General features: G+C 35.0%; 1 protein-coding gene across 1 annotated transcript in view; it reads left to right on the forward strand.

The window, feature by feature from the left end:
• The window catches only part of LOC145672492 (atrial natriuretic peptide receptor 1), a 177,352-nt gene that overhangs the window by 104,889 nt on the left and 53,178 nt on the right, over positions 1-19,285 (forward strand). Inside the window, exons 10-11 of the mRNA XM_081741655.1 lie at positions 1,923-2,000; positions 9,017-9,185. Coding sequence (XP_081597781.1) covers positions 1,923-2,000; positions 9,017-9,185 — 247 coding nt within the window. The remainder of the gene's footprint in view (positions 1-1,922; positions 2,001-9,016; positions 9,186-19,285) is intronic.

The following is a 19,285-nucleotide window of genomic DNA, read 5'->3' on the forward strand; positions in this document are numbered from 1 at the left end:
ATATTGCTAGACTAAATAGCATCGGACCAGCTGGATTGCCTTGCTTAACTCCTACACATGAGGATATTATCCTTTCTTTGTAAAATAAAGTTGATGGATTTGCATAGCTTTGCCAAAAATATGGATAATATTGAGGAATAATTTGTTTAACTTCCTTTAAAATAATGTCACGTTCAACTGAGTTAAAGGCATTTTTGTAATCGATTTTTAGAATGACCTTGTTCGATTTTTTTTAAGCATGTATAAATGTTCGAGTGGCTTGAATGATAGCTTCACTTCCTTTTGGTGTTGCAAATCCCAGTTGATGAGGCTGTAGATACTGAGAACATTGATTGTAGATTGAGGACACTACTAACTTTGATGCCAAACGTCTGAAAACACTGCCGATGGCAATTGGTCTGATTCCCCCGTCCGTCTTCTTTAGGGCGCAGAGGTTAGCTCCAAACAGGTATGGACACACCTCTTGATTTACTCTTCCGTTAAGGATGAGATTCATCAATTTCGTGATCTGACTCAAAAGAAAAGATCCTGCTTCACCGGCAGATCTCGAGATTAAGTCTTTTAGATGTTGAGGGGAAATCCCATCTATCCCAGACGCTGAGCCGGACGCAAAATTATTGGTGGCTTTCTGAACCATGGAGCCGGGTGCTTGTTCACCAGGCAGTGAAATGTTGCTTCATTGGAAGGTGCCAACGTATCATCTGAAGTTAATAATCTTAAGGCGCCTCTTGTATCAAAGTCTGATATTTTAGATATTATCCTTTTAGCCAAATCAAACTTAGGTTTCGGCCTTTTGGCTGTAACAGGAGGTGTTTCGGGCGCATGTGAATCATTGAGGTTATTTTTGATTATGTTTGTGATTGAAGTTGCAGCACGCTCTTTTGGAATTTTAAGGTGGTAGAAAGCGAAAATGAAAAGTTTCTTCCAAGTGCTGAGATCGTTTTGGTCTACACAATCAACGATGGTTGAGGCAAGTTTGTTTGCTACAGCGCTTCTAGCTCCTCTAGGTATTTTCTTTATTATCCATGTATTAGATTTTAATAGTGTTAATTCTTCAGAGAAATCGTTCGAATTATTATTTTGCTCCTCTGTAGAATGCTTCCTCGATTTGTGTATATTTAAACCCTTTCTGGTAGGAAATGTTTTGTTACAGTGAGAACAATCAAAATATTCGCAATCATTTGGGTTCAGGCCTTTCTGAGATTGTGGACGGATTTTCGTTGAAATATTTTTCTCGATTTTCATTATTTCGTAGTTTTCATTATTAAAATTGCTTTGTTGCACTCGTTATAAAGCTCAATGTAAATAGTATTGTTATTATTAAAAATTCAAATATCCAATTTTAACGAATATTAACTGAAATAACGAACTTTTCATTTCAATATATCTAATATTAAATAAAAACTGAAAGGAATCTCACTCATCCAAGGAAGATTTCACTTCATTTTTCTTTGGTTCACTTCAATGTCACCCAATCCCTCACCTAAGGTAATACCATTTGAATAGATTATAGGATGACAACTCAATCACCAAACACCTCCGCTGCGCTCACCAACGTCCGTGAGAAGACTCACTTTTGAAACTCGAGCACAGCATCCCACTACATGTTGCAAAAACCTAAGTCATTCTCCACCAACAACAAATATATTCCCAAATTAAACGGAATTCACGGAGCGCACAAAAAGCGTGTCAAAGTTCAACAATTAAAAGGAAACAAACAACAATTAAAAGGAAAGAAAGGAAGGAAACAACAAAAGTCTCTAAATATTTCGTAATATAAAATTTTATCTAAGTTATCTTGGGTGCGGAAGTAATTATGTCGACTAAGCTGAGAGTAATTACTGATAAGTATTGTCTTGTTTGCGATGCTCTTCAAATTGAGAACGCTTGATTATGAAAACGTTCTTTTCCTTTCATTGCAGGGATCTCGAGTCGCCATTAAAAAAGTTGGAAAAAAGAAAATAGATGTCAATAAAAAGCTTCTGTGGGAGGTTAAGCAGGTAGGTTATCCCTTTGCAAACTTGTCAATATGTACACCGTGCCATTTAAAGTTTACCAATACGAATACCTTACTATCTAAAAATAAGGTACAGTTTGCCATAACATGATTTTGGTGTTGTATCACAATATTTTCATTGCAGATTTATCAGACCTCACTATCGTGAAGGTTGAAACATACTAGACGCTACAGCTAAGTGTTGCCAGGCATCACTATTTTTTAAATCCCTGTGACTAAATGATTAAACATTTTCGCCTTCAGCACGAAAGAGATCCCTTCTTATATAGCCACGCTATTTAAAAAAAAATCATTAATAATTTCACAAATGCTTCATAAATTGATATAATTGTTTTCTTCTTTTAATGCAGTTCGTAATGTTTGATCCTGTTACATAACACTCTAGTTCAGGCTGTCGGAAGAATGGGAAAAAGTTTTTTTTTTTCTTTTAATGCCAATTGATTATATTAATTGTACACACATTAACTTAAACCTGATGTTATCTAGACCTTCTACTCATTTTACGTTTTAGTATCTCGCATTAGATTACCAAAAGACAACGTACAAGAAGTAGAATTTATGCGTCTCAAGTCATGAAAGAAAGTAATGACTATAACATTAAACCACATTTATTCACATCCCTATGTGGTTCCTAATACGCCATGACTCTTATAGATATTCATTTGGCAATCATTTACTTCTGCGTTTATTATATATCACGCAGTAGTGAAAATAAACAATAGCAATGCTTATAGATAAATTAACAATATGAATGCTCTGGCAAACGGCACCAAAATCGAGTTCTGACAAACCTCGCATGTCGTAAACTGATAGAAAAAATTCAATCATATGCAATCATATTCAATCATATACAGTCAGGAAACTCGTTGATGCAAGTGCGAATTTATTGGACTTCTGAATCACAAAAATACTCTTAACTCTTTTTGATCATTTTTTTTTCTACTTACAAGTGAAAGTTTTATTCGTTGAAATTGTTTTTTTTCTTTAGGTCTAACGACATAACTGATCGTGATAAAACAAAAACAGGTGCAATCTATCGAAAAAAAATGGAATTACGCCGTACGATTCGCAACGTGGTATTGGCTATGAAAACCAAGAAAGTTAGTGGTTCCGTTTGGAACCACCCGACGAAAAAGGGTTAATGACTTTCCTAACTGTAGAACTCTTGTGCAGAAATTTAAAGTACTTTCTCCACCTTGAAAATGATAAATTCACTTTCAGCTAATGCCAGTTGTAGAACATCATTATCTATCCTCCCCCCTTCCGAATTTCCAGAGTTACTTCTAAGTAAATTTTCCTTATGTGTCGATTAGCCATGAAGCATGCAACCAGTTATTGAAAAATACACGTGATGATTATATTTTATTCAGAGATAAGTAGTTCCGGAGATAAATCCGAGATCCTTCAGGTAGGCTGGGTACAAATTATTTATTAAGGAAGCAAAAGCCTAGCAACATGACGTTGAGCTGAGAAAATTATGTCATGTTCGCGCTCTGAAGCAAGAAGTATTAATGTTTTATAGAAAGACATTAGAGTAATGGAAGTCCTAAGATTGATGAACATTGTTGATAAAGTGTAGTAAGGAGTAGGTTACACGTTGAAAAAATATTAAGAAAACAATTTAACGTTCGTTAGAAAAACATGGCGTAATCTATAATGAAAAATATAAACATGGCGTAATCTTTCTGTGCTGTTGGCAGGAGCGGCTGCTGCCTTAGCTTAGATGGATCATCACTTGAATTTTCTCGTGTTGTCGATAAGTGATTGCAGTCACTTGACAACTGAAAGTCTACTTCCGTTATAATTGCGAATTCTTTCACTTACTAGCACTTGACAGCGTCTTTTTTTTAGTTTAACGTCCCACGAATATACACCGAGGCTAAGGAAGACGATGATGATGAGATGGATCATAATATTGGAATAACCAAAGCGGGAGAACCCCGAGAAAACACACGTACACGATGTTTGTCCACCACAAAGCTCACCTAGCGGAACTAGAGATCGAACCAGGAACCCTATGTGTTAGAGGTGAGCGCTCTACCACTGATCCACCGCGGTTTGTCTCAATCTCTCTTTTGTTGGTTGGTGCAAGTGACATAAGGATGTTTACGAGTAACTAACTTCGAAAAGCGCTGAATAGTTTAAAAACACGAACATAATTCGAAAAATGAAATATGGAATTAGTGGCTTACAGAATTGAATTACATTTATTTTTACGAAGACAGGGAGAGTTGTGTCGAATGCGTCCGAATTTCTATTTTTTTAACCTTGTTAAAAGTGAAATATCATACATTTTTTTTCCTTTCTTCAAATATATGTTTGGAAAGTAGCAGTGCTATTATGTTCAATTACGTAAATGATATTAATCATACTTAAACATAAAAATGTATTTTATGCCTTGTAGCAGTCATTTTCCACTGGATGCTCCATGACGTCACAATTTTCTGCTCGGATTCTCAGTATATCTCTCATACAGAGCAAGGAGCGAACCTAGCTTTGATAAAAGACAGTGGTAACAAGGAAACAAGACGCAGTTTATGATTTTGTTGATATTATAATAGTGTATTCATTATAATGGAACACTCCCAATATTTGTTTTATTCCGATCAACCACCTCGTTCCCTCTTTTTTTCCTTTTTTCTATACTTGGTTTCATTCTCCTGGCATTAGTCGTATAAATTCGCTTCTACGTCATATATTGGTGAATTGGAAATGACACTTTCAGCATCTGTTACCTTTTATTTAACTAATATTAAATAACACAGGTGTGTATAGATATTTCGTATAACAAAGGTTTTATACTTTCGTTGAGCAGTAATTGTCACCATGTTTCATAACAATAATAAATGTATACTGAATCAGTAACTATTTAGAAAAAAAGTGGGGGAGAAAATAGTTTCCTATCGGCATTTCCTAACTATTTGAATAGTATTCATAAACATTAAGTATATCTCTCTGTGCTCACATGTTTGTAATTTCAACCACTGTTTCTACAAATTACCTACCACCACTGACTACTAGTAAGTTTCCTTTGTAATTGAGTGGTTCCTTTTATATGTTTTGGTTGATAAGTTTTTCTACACTATGTTTTAGATGAGATGGTCTTTTTGGAACTATTTTGCTAAACAAATATGTATTTTACTGTACATGACATGAGACATGGAATGTTTACTTTCGTCTTTTTTCACAACCTACCATTATGAGAAGAAGAAAACGTCAGTGTTAATTCATATACAAATAGAAACTTCTGTTGCTGCTTTTCGTTGTTTTTTTTTTTTTAAAAAAAAAAGGAAAGGTCCATTTTCTGTTCACTTAATACGAAGGATAAAAACATATTTCGTACAATTATATTCATTATTACTTTAATTATCTCGCGTTGTAGTTGACCTTCATTACAACAATATTGTGAAATAAATTGAAATGTCACTTCAGGGAATCACCCAAGAGCAGCACTTTGCATTACCATAGCTACGCTAATTCCATTATCTCTGCAAATGCAATTTTAAGAATTCATATAAATTGCTATCTATCCCTCATTCTTTCTTTCTTTTTTAATAAAAAAAATCCTCTACAAACAAAATATATGAAAAAATTAAAAGATTACAACTAATTTGAGCGAAAGGATATTTTTTCTTTTTCTTTTTTTTTTTTTTTTTTTGAAAAAAGATATAAAAGTAACTTTTTCATTGTTAATTAAGCAACGCGCTTTTTTTTACCACATGGTTCCATTAGCGATATAATATTCAACATATACCATGGATTACCGAAATAATGGAAACTCCTTGCACTATTGGCATTTTTGGAGTCCGGCTGAAACCTCTTGACGTCTGGCGAAAACCAATGCGCAGTGTTCGTAGGTTTCAGTAAGAAAATTTCCCTCGACTGACAAAATTTTCCCTTTTCTTATCAAATTTTTGCTAGTTTATTGAGTTGATTTTGAGTTTAACGTGCCTTTCAGCAGCGAGGCTATATGAGACGGGACCTAATGATTAAAGTGGAATCCGAACTACATGAGCTCCCGCCGGGAATCGAACTCGCGTCTCCCACACCAAAATCGCGTACGCTAACTCCCTAGTTTATTGAGTGTCCAAATCCTATTACAGAAGTTAGATGATAAGGTCAATTTAACTATATTAAAGAAAGTACCAACCACATTTGTTTTTATTCATTTATTTGTTTTTTGCTTCTGTTTCTTTTACTTTATCCTTCATTTTTTTTTATTTAAAAAATGCATTCAAATACACCTAGCCAAGAACGGGTACAAATTATACTACTTTGAAAACACACACGCACACACTATTACTGTTGTATTCGTTCATGTCTGAAGAACAAAGAAAAGTTAGACATTTATATTGGTCAACTGGTCTGCGTGAGAATTTTCCTAGATTTTCACGTTTTATCGAAAAAAATCTCGTTTTCCCTTTTTCCTAAATTTACATACGAAATTTCCCTAGATTAGGGAAATTTCCCTCAAACTACGAACACTGCAATGTCGTGCTGGTGCGACGTTGTCGGATTTCGTTTCCTTTTAAATACAAGTATAACGTGAAACGTTAACGCGAAAATATTCACTGAACGCCATTCTTCTCACTTTATTACTACTGTATATCCATTAGAGTGACTACTATCACGTGGCTCACTAAGCGACACATTTACTCAAAATACACTTACAACACACACACATACTTTGGCGAGGGAGACCCGGGTTCGATTCCACGTTAATCAGTAGGTTCCGTCTTATATAGCCTCGCTGCTAAAAGGCAGTTAAACTTAAAATCAACTCAACACACACAAACACTGAATCAAACAAATATATTGCGCATGACAGCGATAAACACACATCCTGAAGTCAAACGTCAAAGTAAACGAGGTTTATTGTTCTTCCTCTGCCATTGAAAGGCACAATGTTTCTTACAAACATAGTGGGTCTTATGCAGAGTCGTTCTGACGCGTGATTAGTGTCATACTAAAGAGTTCGACTACCATATGTTTCCTGCAGTAGTCAGGCTTTTAATATGTCGCTAATCATACGTCAAAACAACTATGCATAAGGCGGAGTGGGTCTTATGCAGAGTCGTTCTGACGTGTGATTAGTGCCATACTAAAGAGTTCGACTAACATATGTTTCCTGCAGTCAGGCAATGGCGCCGATTTCTCTGGAACTTTGGGGGGGCACATTCATAAAAAAATACATACAACAATACATATAACAATAAAAATACACATAAAAATGCATATTCATAAAAATGCATAGGGGCCCTCATGAGCTTTGGAGGCCCTGGGCCCCCCAGGATCGGTGCCCTTGGTGTCAGACCCTTAGTATGACGCTAATCATATGCGAAAATGACTCTGCATAAGGTGAAGTCTGTTTATTCGACGCTTTGTTTATTCGTAAAGCGAAGCAAGTGCTTCGAACAATGAAGATAGAAGAATAAACACTGCTTTAGATTGACTCCAATATGAATAAACAAACTTACAATAAAATATGAATCACTGGACGTAGAATCGTGCTGTTTTTTTCCTTCGTATTTGAAAATGATTTTGTATTCTGCTAAACATGCGCTATCCTTCTTTTACAAAATCCTTTCTCGAGCACAAATAAAATTTCTCCCAAGCATTGAGTGAGGCAAACCGTAATAGACAACGTTGTGTGGCTTGCACTGGGTATTGTGAAGAAGATGATACGCCTTAAACGTCAGGAAGTTTGAGCCTGATTGTGGGATTGATCAGCATTTTCTCATAGGCGCAACTTTTAATTTTTAATAGATGTTCATGCAGCTATTATAAACTATAACATCTCGTATTATAAGTTTTAGAAACAGATCTAATAGAACAGTAGTCCCTAAACTGGGAGATTTTCTTGAGAGGACTGAAAGACCATCAAGGGGATACAGGCTCCTGAAATGAAACAAATTGTGAAATTATTTTTTAACTGCGAATGTATCAGTTTTTATTTTTCCTTTTTTCAGGATTACATAAACTGTGTATTGAACACAAACCAAACTAAACACAGAAGTCGCTTTTCATTTTAAATGCATTTAAAGTCCGTATGACACAACTTGTCCTTTCTGATAGTTGCTTTCCTCTGTTTTTTCCAACCTGCACTTTATAGCAATCAGGCAAGAACTGTTTCTATGGCAACAGCACTTTCAGCCAATTATAGTGGTTCACTTCTCTCGCTCTGCAATGGTAAATATTCCACCTTTTCTATACGTTGCCAATTTGAATATAAACAAATGCACATTGTTTTAGTGGAATGTCAACTTGAGTAGTGGACCTGCTGGTTATTGAGAGCACTCTTTTTAGATATCTTCTGTATCGTCTAATTTTATAAAATTGAGATTTACTGCATTGAATAATTTTGTGTTTTAATACCCGACGCAAAAACTAGCAACACATCATTGAGCACCACGTGCGCCCAGCGAGCTGTTAGAAAGGACAAGTATCAATGACAGTATAACAATATTGACCAAAGGAAACAGATCAAATACACTATATTTCTCAATACGAGACAAGGTTATTTATTTATTTATTTTTGCCGGAATCTCGTGCCCGAAAATGTGGAGTCGTCTTGCTCTTGCAACATATGATGCGAAGTTTTCCTGTACTGAACAGCACCACTAGCTTCTATTAAGTTCTATCTTTACTCCCTTCCTCGCCTACCACTTTAGCTTTGATCATTCGCAGATTCAGTGGACACTTACAATGAGGAAGACTAAAGGATGTCTGTATTGTATCTGATTTGACTATTAGTGTAGTGCCAAAAGTCAAAGGTGCAGTAGGAAAGTAAATTGATGTCGCGAGAACATTTCGCTGAACCAGTCAAATGGGGGAAGCAGTTTCAGTGCAATTAGTTGGGGTTTTGTGACTTCAGTGAAAGGTCGTGTACCGTGATGATGACGGGAATTATCTTTGAGCACGGAATAATAATTTGTGCAAGACTGATGGGGCATTCAACTACGTAAGTCGTCCTTACATTAAACTTTTCTGACTCCATAGTTTCGAACGCGGACTGTGAGTACCGCGTTGGAGGCCATTACAACCCATCAGAGACAACGCAGAGGCAGCCTACGTGCACTGAATGACCGCTACCGGTGGCACCTGGAGAGACTTGTCCGGACAAACAGATACACGACAATGTGTGAACCCACAGCACGAGTGAATGAACGTAGGAATGTGTGTCAGAAATCAGTGCAGCCAGTGATGATTTCATGTGGTGACCAGGAGGGAAATTTTCTCCGGAATACGAAATTCCCCTCAGGGCAAATCTCCGATCGTATTCCATAAGGGATTATCAGTATTTTTGCAATATTCTTTAACCCCCTGTGTATTGGACTTCACACCACCTAAGAAACTTTAGGCCTTTGATGAAGCAAAATTCGACTCATTATTTTAAAAGTTTTCATATTTATCTATTTTTTCTCTATTTTTTCATAAAGACTAGCATCCACGATTGAAATCGAAGTCTGCTGACCTCCTACAGGAATTGTTCTCTTCAATCAAATACATATATCCTCATTCAACGAAGTCATTCCATTAGCCTCCAAAGTAACAGTAACATGACCTCAGCATAGTCTTATAGAAGCCAACCAGAAAAAAGCAACTCCAGCATTATTATTATTAACAATTATAATATAATAGAATTTTCAATTTATGTAGTCTGTTATAAATTAGTCAGTTATAATTAGGTCTTTAGATCTATTCGGTTAAAAAAGTAGCTACTAATCAGATAGTCAACTAGGAAAAGGGGAAAGAGAAAATATTTTCCTCTGAGGAAGTTATCCAAGAAATGAAGTTTTTTAACGAACGTCAAGATATTCATGACGTTCTTAACGTATTAATATCCTCTCGTGAACTTTTCTTCGCAAATATTGAAGGGAAAAGATAGAAACTCTGCTCTGGATATACCTGGCTGCCTTCCGGAAATTAGCTCTCCAAATTCATCCGTTTTACGTCTCGTTAAAAAAATAAAAAAAAAAAAAAGCAAAAGAAAAAGAAAAGACAACTTACTAATTTTGTATGCTGTGTATTTCCCAAGAGACAGAAATTAAATATTAATACAGTTCCGGCGACATCACTGAAATCATTTTAGTTTTCCTTCTTTCTTAAATTCATGTTTTAAAGTTGTTGTACAGGGTGGCGCAGATAAAAGTAGCCCGTGTAAGAATAAAGAAAATGCAGTGAAATTACAGAAACCTAGAGCTGAAATGGTCTTACCATTTATTTACAATGAAAAATAGAGATAAAGTTACAGCGAAAAATACATTTATAGAAGATGTTGAAAGTGGCCCCCTGCGACATCAATACACAGCTGTGCACATATAAACATATTCAGATACTCCCGGCGTAGAGTTCGGATATCGATGGCGGCAACTTCATGACTAATGTCTTTCAGTTCCTATATTGTGTATGGATTAGTTTCATAGACCTTGGTCTCCAGTTGTCCCCACAGTAAGAAATCACATGCTTTAGATCCGGAGAACGTGGTGGCCGCAAACCTTTGCTGACAGTCCGTTCCTCAGGGAAGACACCATGAACTCGTTCCAGGATACCTTAGAAGTGTGGCATGTTACCCCATCTTGCTGGAAGAAGCACTGTTGTCTTTCATATTCAGTGAGTTGAGCACAAAATGCATAAAAAATGTCCATATATGCAACTGTGTTCAGGGTAGTGTCAAAAAATATCGGTCCAATGATGCGCGTTCTGTTACACTGCAACAAACGCCGATTTTTTCATCATGGAGTGGTTGCTGACAAACAATGTTAGAGTTCTCCGTTGCCTGTTCTCCGTTAGGCTTCCATAATTTCAATTCTTTCTTTTATTGAGAAAGTCAGTTTGCAACCGCAAAGAGAAACGCCTAATTTCACTGATGAAATAAACTGAATTGCTGACCGAAGAATGCTAACAATCGATAACTCTTGTATGTCGATTGTTGTGTATTATCGATTGTTGAAGAAATAACAATCGATAATTGCATAAACTGTCCATTGTTGTAGCTTGCCGAAATATTGCATTCGCATTCAAAGGGGTGGCGGGCTACTTTTAACTGCGCCACCCTATATTTCTTTAATAAACATTTCTTACGATATTTGATAATTCTAAAACGTTAACTAAGTTAAAATCATGGATGCATTATTATACTAATTCATATGCGATTCAGAGAGGTGAAAATATGTTTCACTTACCTCTTATTTTGTCTATACTGAATGCGTGCAAATTCAAGTGTAAATTTGTATTTTCAGTGTACCCAGATGGTAAAATTTCATAGTATTACTTTTAGCGGTTGAAGTGTTTTTGTCTTTCGGGTAGAAAAAGCATCCGATAATTCATACATTCACACACACATTGTATTGGTAAAATATTTTAAATACAACAAATCACGAAAATTTCAATACTAAAGTTTTATTGCAAAAGTAAGGAAGTATATGCTTCAGCTATAACATGCAAAACTTGAAGTACGAACAGATACCTTAAGACTTTGCACCAGATTTAAGGAATCTTAAAGAAAATCGCATGTAACTTACTGACGTAATGATTTAGAACACTGTATTTTAAACATATAGGGTGGTATTCAGAGAGAATTTGTTAATCTAGGGTTAGTCTCAGACTAGTTAGTACGCATACTAACAATTTACTAAGGGAGGTGCACGTTATGGTATTCAGAGTCTACTTTGAGTACAACTAAAATGATGATTTGGGTATGATTAACTTATATAACCCCAATGCATCGGATGAGAAAAATAAATGTGGCAACTACGGAAAAGTAGATGAGCGCATGCGTAGTCTGTAAAAATGAAAATATATGAAGTACGAAATGCGAAATGTTGTGTCGCACGCTAAACCGTGGGTAAAAGATTAGCCTCTGCTCTAGATTAATTAGTCACATGTAATTAACTTCGTCAAATACTACGTCCTAATCAGAGACTCTGAATACAATTTTGATAACCACCCTTTAGTCAACCACGTAGTATGGCGTTAATCAGACGTCAAAACGTCTCTGCATAAGGCCCATAATAGCTAGATATATAAGGGAAACATTCGTGCAAGTGCATTAGTAAACATTCAGTATGAATATTAGTTATTGAAATATACACTTTGGTGCAAAGTAATCCCATATCGTCCCGTTGTTTGCAAAGTGTCGTATCTCAATTTTTCTCATTTTTCAGGAGAGCGATCTGAAATTATGCACCTGTTTTACTTTCCTGTTACGCTCGTGTTTACCAACAAATATTTACCAATTTTTGACACAATGTAGCCAAAAGTATATCCTTTAATACCACATGCTCTCGCCTTCGGTGAGAGCGGTCCCGGGTTCGATTCCTGGTGGAGACACTCGGTCGAAAAAAATGTAAAACGCTTTTTCAGGCCAGCCACCCTGAATGAGGTTTTCTTGGGTTTTCCTCATTCACACCAGGCAAATGCCGGGGTGGTACCTAACTTATAGTTCCCAGGCCGCTTCCTTCCTTCCCCCACCCTTTCTTCCTTTTCTTTCCCCGGATTGTATGCTCGCCGAGGGACGTCATCCCTCAAACGTGATGGGCTAAATGGCCTTAGATGCCGAAAGCCCAGAAATCTAAATCCTAAATCCTTTAATACCACATGTTCAAATTATATAATATTGTAATATTAAACCATGAAAAATATGTTATTTGAGATATGTCACTTTGCAAAAAAAAAAAAAAAAAAAAAAAAAAAAGTTTGTTTTAAGAATGAGTTACGTCACTGTGCATAGTTCTTGGGATATAAGAATAATGCGAAATTGAAGTTGGAAAACTTTAAATTTGTCCATTTGTGTACATCTAAGTTGCTGTTTTCAGTTTTGATAGAATTATAAAAAATAGTAAAAAACGATGTGACCAAAAAGTCTTATTTCTTTCATTAATTAATTAAACACGTTTATGAAATTAATAGTAAAAGAACAAACTAATAAGGCTTATGACATTTCACCAAAAAAGGAAACAATGTGGTATAAAATGAATACTACAAATTAACAATATGAAGTGAATATAAAGCAATATGAAAGAAAAATAAAATTCAAGACAGCTTCTAAATAATGAAATTAAAAATAAGTTATCAAACCAAACTAGAGTAGACCCCTATGATAATATTCTTTTAAGTAAACATGAGTATGACTATAACTTAAATGAGCATAGTTAGTAGCACCTTTCTACAATACTGAAAATTACTGAACCCTGTCCATAAAGTAATTGGCAAAAAATAGCCTGCAGTTAAGAAAACTCCAGACATTTCTATGACAGGGGTAGATCCATCCGTTGCACAAATATGTTAAGTCTGCGTATTTGTCTTGGGCGACTTCCAGCTTTCGCAGGTTAAGCTTCCCGACTTTAAAATCTTTTACATTCCTCTTGAGGCGCTTAAGTTGGAGTTTCTTGTAGCCTAATTGTAGGTGACTGGTTTTGTAGAAAATAGTTGTCGACACTGACGTAACTAAGGGGCGGCAAACGGGGCGTATACCACGGGCGCACAAATGGGCAATTTTTGTTTTAACTATAAAGCAAGAGAAGGAGTTTTAGCAAACTGAAGATCTTAAAAAAAAAAAAAAAAGAAACTCAGAAACTTAACAGGACAACAACGACTCACCAATCTTAGGATCATATCCAAAGAGCATAAGTTAGCTTCAAAGCTATCTTTTGAGGACATTATAGAAACTTTTGCAGCCAAAAGAGCCCATAAAGTTAAATTTTAGTTCCAGTTTTTAGTGTTTTCACTTAACTTACATCGATTTAAGAGATGTTCAAAATATCCGAGTATAATGCTTGAGACAAAAACTTGACTGTTTGTCATAAATATTCTATTCTAAAGCAACCTCCCAAAAATTGTGGTTTGCAGTTATTATGATAAGATTATAAGAATGTCAAGCATACTATTCTTAAATTATTTGGCAATCAACTACTAATTAGTTTGATGTTTTATCTTAAATTAAATGATGTACTAAATTATGTACTGCAATTTTGAAATCAAGCTTTATCACTTAAAAAAATTGGAATAGGACAATTACTGTGTGATGCCAATATCAGGTATAGTCGAGGAGCGTTTTGGTTTGGCTGGGCAGGGAGTGGTGCTAAGACAAGTTCTTGCCCCGGGCGAAAACTAGCCAAACTAGCGTAGTTGCGTCGCTGGTCGTCAGTGACCTCTTCAAAACTCTTATTTCCATCATGCTCTTCCAGTTTACGTCATTTGCATTACTTCAATCTCGGATTCTCGAATTTGTAGAATTCTAAGTTCTTTGGAGAGCTACTTGAAGTTGAGGAAGTCACTATACCGTAGTTCCACTACCTCAAAACGCTGTTCTCGACGAGCCTGCTTGATCACAGGAACCAGTTGTGAAGGCACATAAATATTTCCTGCTTGCTTAAACAACATATTAAAACAAATTACGCATTAAGGTGAACACACACATGCACACAAATAGAAAGTCCTTTGAGATACGTCTCTGTATGAACAATAGAAACTTACCTTAATTTTTCTTGCAAACTGTCGTATCTTGAGTTACAGCAGTTCGACAGAAATTTAATTCTCTATACAACGAGATTGTATATCTAATCTATAAATTACTTCCATTTTCTTGTAATTATTTTGTGCAACGGCGCTTAAAAGTGCACAATTTGTTGATAAGAAGAAGAAGAAGAAGAAAATGTAGAATATATGTTGATTTTATACAAATAATCATGTAATGTCAGTTGTTGAAAAGAAGATGGGTATTTGTGTGTTGTTGCTATTGCAACAGAAAAATATATACATAAAATAAGAAGAATAAAAGTCAGAACCATTAAGGTGTTTAATTGTATTTACCAATTTTTGTGATTCGAACTGTGGGCTACAAATGTAACAAGTTGAAATATAAAATATAACGTTACATTTTAGATGGTGGTTCCGTTCAGGATCGAACTGGGGACCTTGAGATTAGTTTGAAGTAAAGCAGTCTCATCATAGCGTTCAACACGGAGTATACTTTACTCAGGAGTAAGAAAATAATTTATAGAAACATTAAAATGAGTGTTTCTGGGAATGAAAATATAAATGAAGAAGCTAGTGGAGCATCAGGTATGGGGACATCAACAAATGTAGCTGACCTTATAAAACAGTTAGGTCAATCTTTGTCTACGTTACGAGAGACGATCGACAAGTAGAACAGATGGCACTACGTTCCATTAACACCAAGTGGGGCTTTTAAAATTATGTCCAAACATAAAAAAACGAAAACCGCAATTTTCGAGTTACTGTTCTGAGGTTCCCATGGGACGATGTTAAAAGCACACAAATATTTTTTTTTAAAACCTGATTACACAATTCATTTAAATTATATGTCTTCAAAGCCGAATATCTGTAACACATTTCCAATATTATTGAGTTGAAAATTCCATAGTTTCATTCAACACATTTTCCAAACTTATAGTAGTTCCATTCTTCTCAATTTCCCACTCGCTGATGTAACAGCTAGAGCCATCTATCGGTTTACTCTCTAAAAACTATAACCAAAACGCAGAAACAGATGCTGCTACTTTCGACGTTTCCCAAAATTATTTCGAAAGTAAATTATAACCATTTCTTCTCACTTAAAATTTCATTTACATTTTTTTTAAGAACATTAATTTGTAATTCCGTTAGAACCACTATATGGTGTATATTATAAATTTCTTAATGGGCCTTATATAGGCCTATAATTAACGAAGAAAGTGGATGAAATAACATTTTTAGACATTGTTAAGTTGATGTAATACGAGTGTCTTTTGTACAGACAAATCAAGCCCCCCCCTAAGATTTTTTGTACGATATTAGTTATTAGTCAAATGATATCATATGCGTAGGGTAGTAGGCAGGACATATTCAAGAAGAAATGTTGATGAGTGGGAAAAACAGAATAATTGACTGGATAAAAGAGCCTTGGAAACTTTCTCATACAAAATTGTGTTTTGAGATCAAGAAGAACTGTGGAATAATTAAAAAAAATAAATATCTAATATAAATAGTTGTGGAGAAGGGTTGGAAACACTTTCAATCAGCAGAGACTGACTATTATTATTATTATTATTATTATTATTATTATTATTATTATTATTATTATTATTATTATTATTATTATTGATGATGATGATGATGATCCAGTTACTAATTAGGATCTGTTCTTTCTTACTATGCCATTTATATAAAAAAAAACTTACCACTTTATTAGCAATAAACCTAATGCATTATTTCTTTCTGTAGGTGCGTGATGTATCTCATGAAAATACAGTACGCTTTATAGGTGCATGTATTGACTGTCCTACAGTATTAATATTAACTGAATACTGTCCTAAAGGAAGCTTAAGAGATGTCTTGGGAAATGAAGCTATTCTCTTGGATTGGAATTTTCGGATGTCTCTTATCCACGACATGGTAAAGGTAAAAATGTTTTCTTTTTCTTTGAGTATAAGATTACATTTTACAATATTTAACCCTATTAGAAGTTTTGTATGTCAATAAGTAATAGCAAATCAGTATTAAAATCAGTGGTAGTTCTTAAGAATATTTTAACGTGTTGAATTTCCACTATTTTACAAATATAATACATTATTCTTCTACGTAAAAGTATTAAGCACCATTCGTATTTACAATGCTGTTAGGGCCACGCTCGCTGAATTTCAACAACACAAATCCAAGTCGTGCACCAAACTATAAGTAATTTTATTCTCTCAATAGATTAATCATAGGTGATATATTTGATCATAAACACTGGTGTACCTATCAACCGTTCAAGATTGGGAAATCATCATAGGTGTAGATTCACTTTAATATATCAGTGAAGACAGATTTTTTTGATTAGTTTGACATTAACAAGCCTTTTCAGCACCAAGGCCATATAAGACTGCACCTACTACTTAAGTGGAATCCAAATTCCTAATCAAACTTTTGTCTGAAGAAAATACCCCATTGGGGATTGAACTCCGGACTATATGTACAGAAATCATTAGTTATATACACCTGGCTATGAAGCAATAATATATCTTTTTAGTGTCTAATGAACATCTGCCTGGTAACTGAGGAGTAATCTAAATTACGATCCGATGTAGGAAGCCTGAAACTAGGGCTGAGTCGATGTATCATGCGTAAAATACCCTTCATAAGATGTACTATCCGGAAGGATGCAGTAAACTAACAAACGATTAGAACATCTCTAACCAGAGTTGCCAACCACGCATAACAAAATTATCGAGCTTCGTCTTTAAAATTATGTAGTATATTACAGAAGTTTATCGCATATTCATCGTGCATATGTACATATATGCATCATGCATCATTGTAAAACCAAGTATAATACTAATAATAATAGCAATAATATATAATAAACTTATCTAGTAATCTTTAGTTTCGAACTCCAAATCGATGTCACTGTCCTCCCTATTTTTTAATCCTTATTAACACTACTCTGAATAACAACAATATTTCCACCCTCCCGTAAAAGTAATTGAATTTAAAGAATGGATGCAGGGTTGCCTTTTCCTAATTCTCAAATCGTTATTGGTTTATTTTAGCGGGGATATCTGTTAAAAAAAACCTCAGTGTGTGTAGGGAGCCTATGTGTTATATAATTATTTAATACATATCTGCAATTTATTTGCACATTCAAAACCTGCAAAAAAGTGTGCGTTCTAAAATTATCGTATAATCTCCTATTATCATAAGGGCGTTATCGTTTATATAGCATTAAGGCTTAAATTATCATATATCATGATAAATTATTGTATGGTTGGCAACCCTGTCTCTAACATTCGGTTCACATTTCATAAATAAATATATCAGTTATCAGCAACAAGGTACTCCTATTTCACTTATGCAATTGGTAGCGAAAAAATTCAGTGTGAGGTCCAAATCTTCCTGAGTTATTTTAGTTCTTATTAATTTTATCTAGCATTGTATTTAAGAGGTATAGCTCTTCGAGACAAATCTACCTTTTCGAGACAAGACAAGACATCTCGCCTCGTCTCCTTTCGTGGACAAACCTAGCGGTAATATGGTTAACGCTCACACCTTTGGTGGGGAAATCCGGGTTTTATTCTCGGTTGGAGCCCATTTTGTTCGGATCCCACGTTAAACTGTAGATCAACGTCTCATATAACCACAGTGATGCAAGGGACGTTAAACTAAAAACAAAGGAAATAAATATAATGAAACAACTTTCTTTCATCAACTAGGTAATGCATTGTCCTACTCTGGATTTATATTTCAAATATTTTTTTAACGAAAGCATTGTACGAGGTATTTTGTAACATCTTTCTTTTTAGGGAATGATGTACCTTCATGGAAGTGAAGTTGGTGTTCATGGGAAACTCCGATCTACTAATTGTCTCATTGACAGTCGATTTGTACTTAAAATATCTGATTTTGGTCTTCAAACTCTCACTACGCCAACAGAAATTGTAAAAGACCACTCATATTACACAAGTAAGTGAAGTTTTTTTTCTCTATCATTTCTTCACGTAATGCTGTGCATTATTTTTCATATTATATTGATCGCCCTGTTTTTCTCTTTCAGAAACGGAATCTTTAAAGACGCTTAAATGAATCGCACACCGGGTGGAAGACTGTTACAAGTCAAAATTACGCATTCTATCAAAATCGCTCCCTGGCATACTGGTATTTCTGCCATCTAGGGGTTAATTTGTTTAGTTACGTTCATGCGAAAATGCCACCAGGTAGATCTCGCTTCTCTCTCTCTCTCTCTCTTTATTATCTTTTGAGCGATGATAACTCAAAATTTCCATTTTTTGAGTTGTAACACTCTACCACCGGGTAAATGGTATGTTCTCTTATTTTTATTACGAGTTTATGTAACGAAGTTCACACTTTTAACTTAAGCCAATCCTTACATTAAGTATTTTCTAAATAACTAGTAAAATCTGAATGTTATAGAAATTTTTCCCCTTCAGAAGCGGAATTTTTGCAGGTGTTGAAATATATATTCCCTTATTTCTATTTAAGAGTTTATATTTCGATTTTCACAACACCAACTTAAACAAATACTCACATCGTGCACTGTCTCAATAAAGACAGGGAAATTAGTTTGTATATTATTGAAGTAACTTACTTTTTACCCCAGCCCCCCTTAGGAACAGAATTTTCGAAAATACGAAGCATGTGTTCCATTATTTTTATTTAAGAGTTTATATACCGAATTCTTCATCTTCAACTTGAGCAAATCCACACATTCACCACTTTGTAGACAAATAAATGGAAATTTCAATATCATTCCCTTTCGATCCTTAGGAG

The sequence above is a fragment of the Thermobia domestica genome, chromosome 16 (genome assembly GCF_964235325.1).
Source record: "Thermobia domestica chromosome 16, izTheDome1.hap1.1, whole genome shotgun sequence".
NCBI lineage: Eukaryota > Metazoa > Arthropoda > Insecta > Zygentoma > Lepismatidae > Thermobia > Thermobia domestica.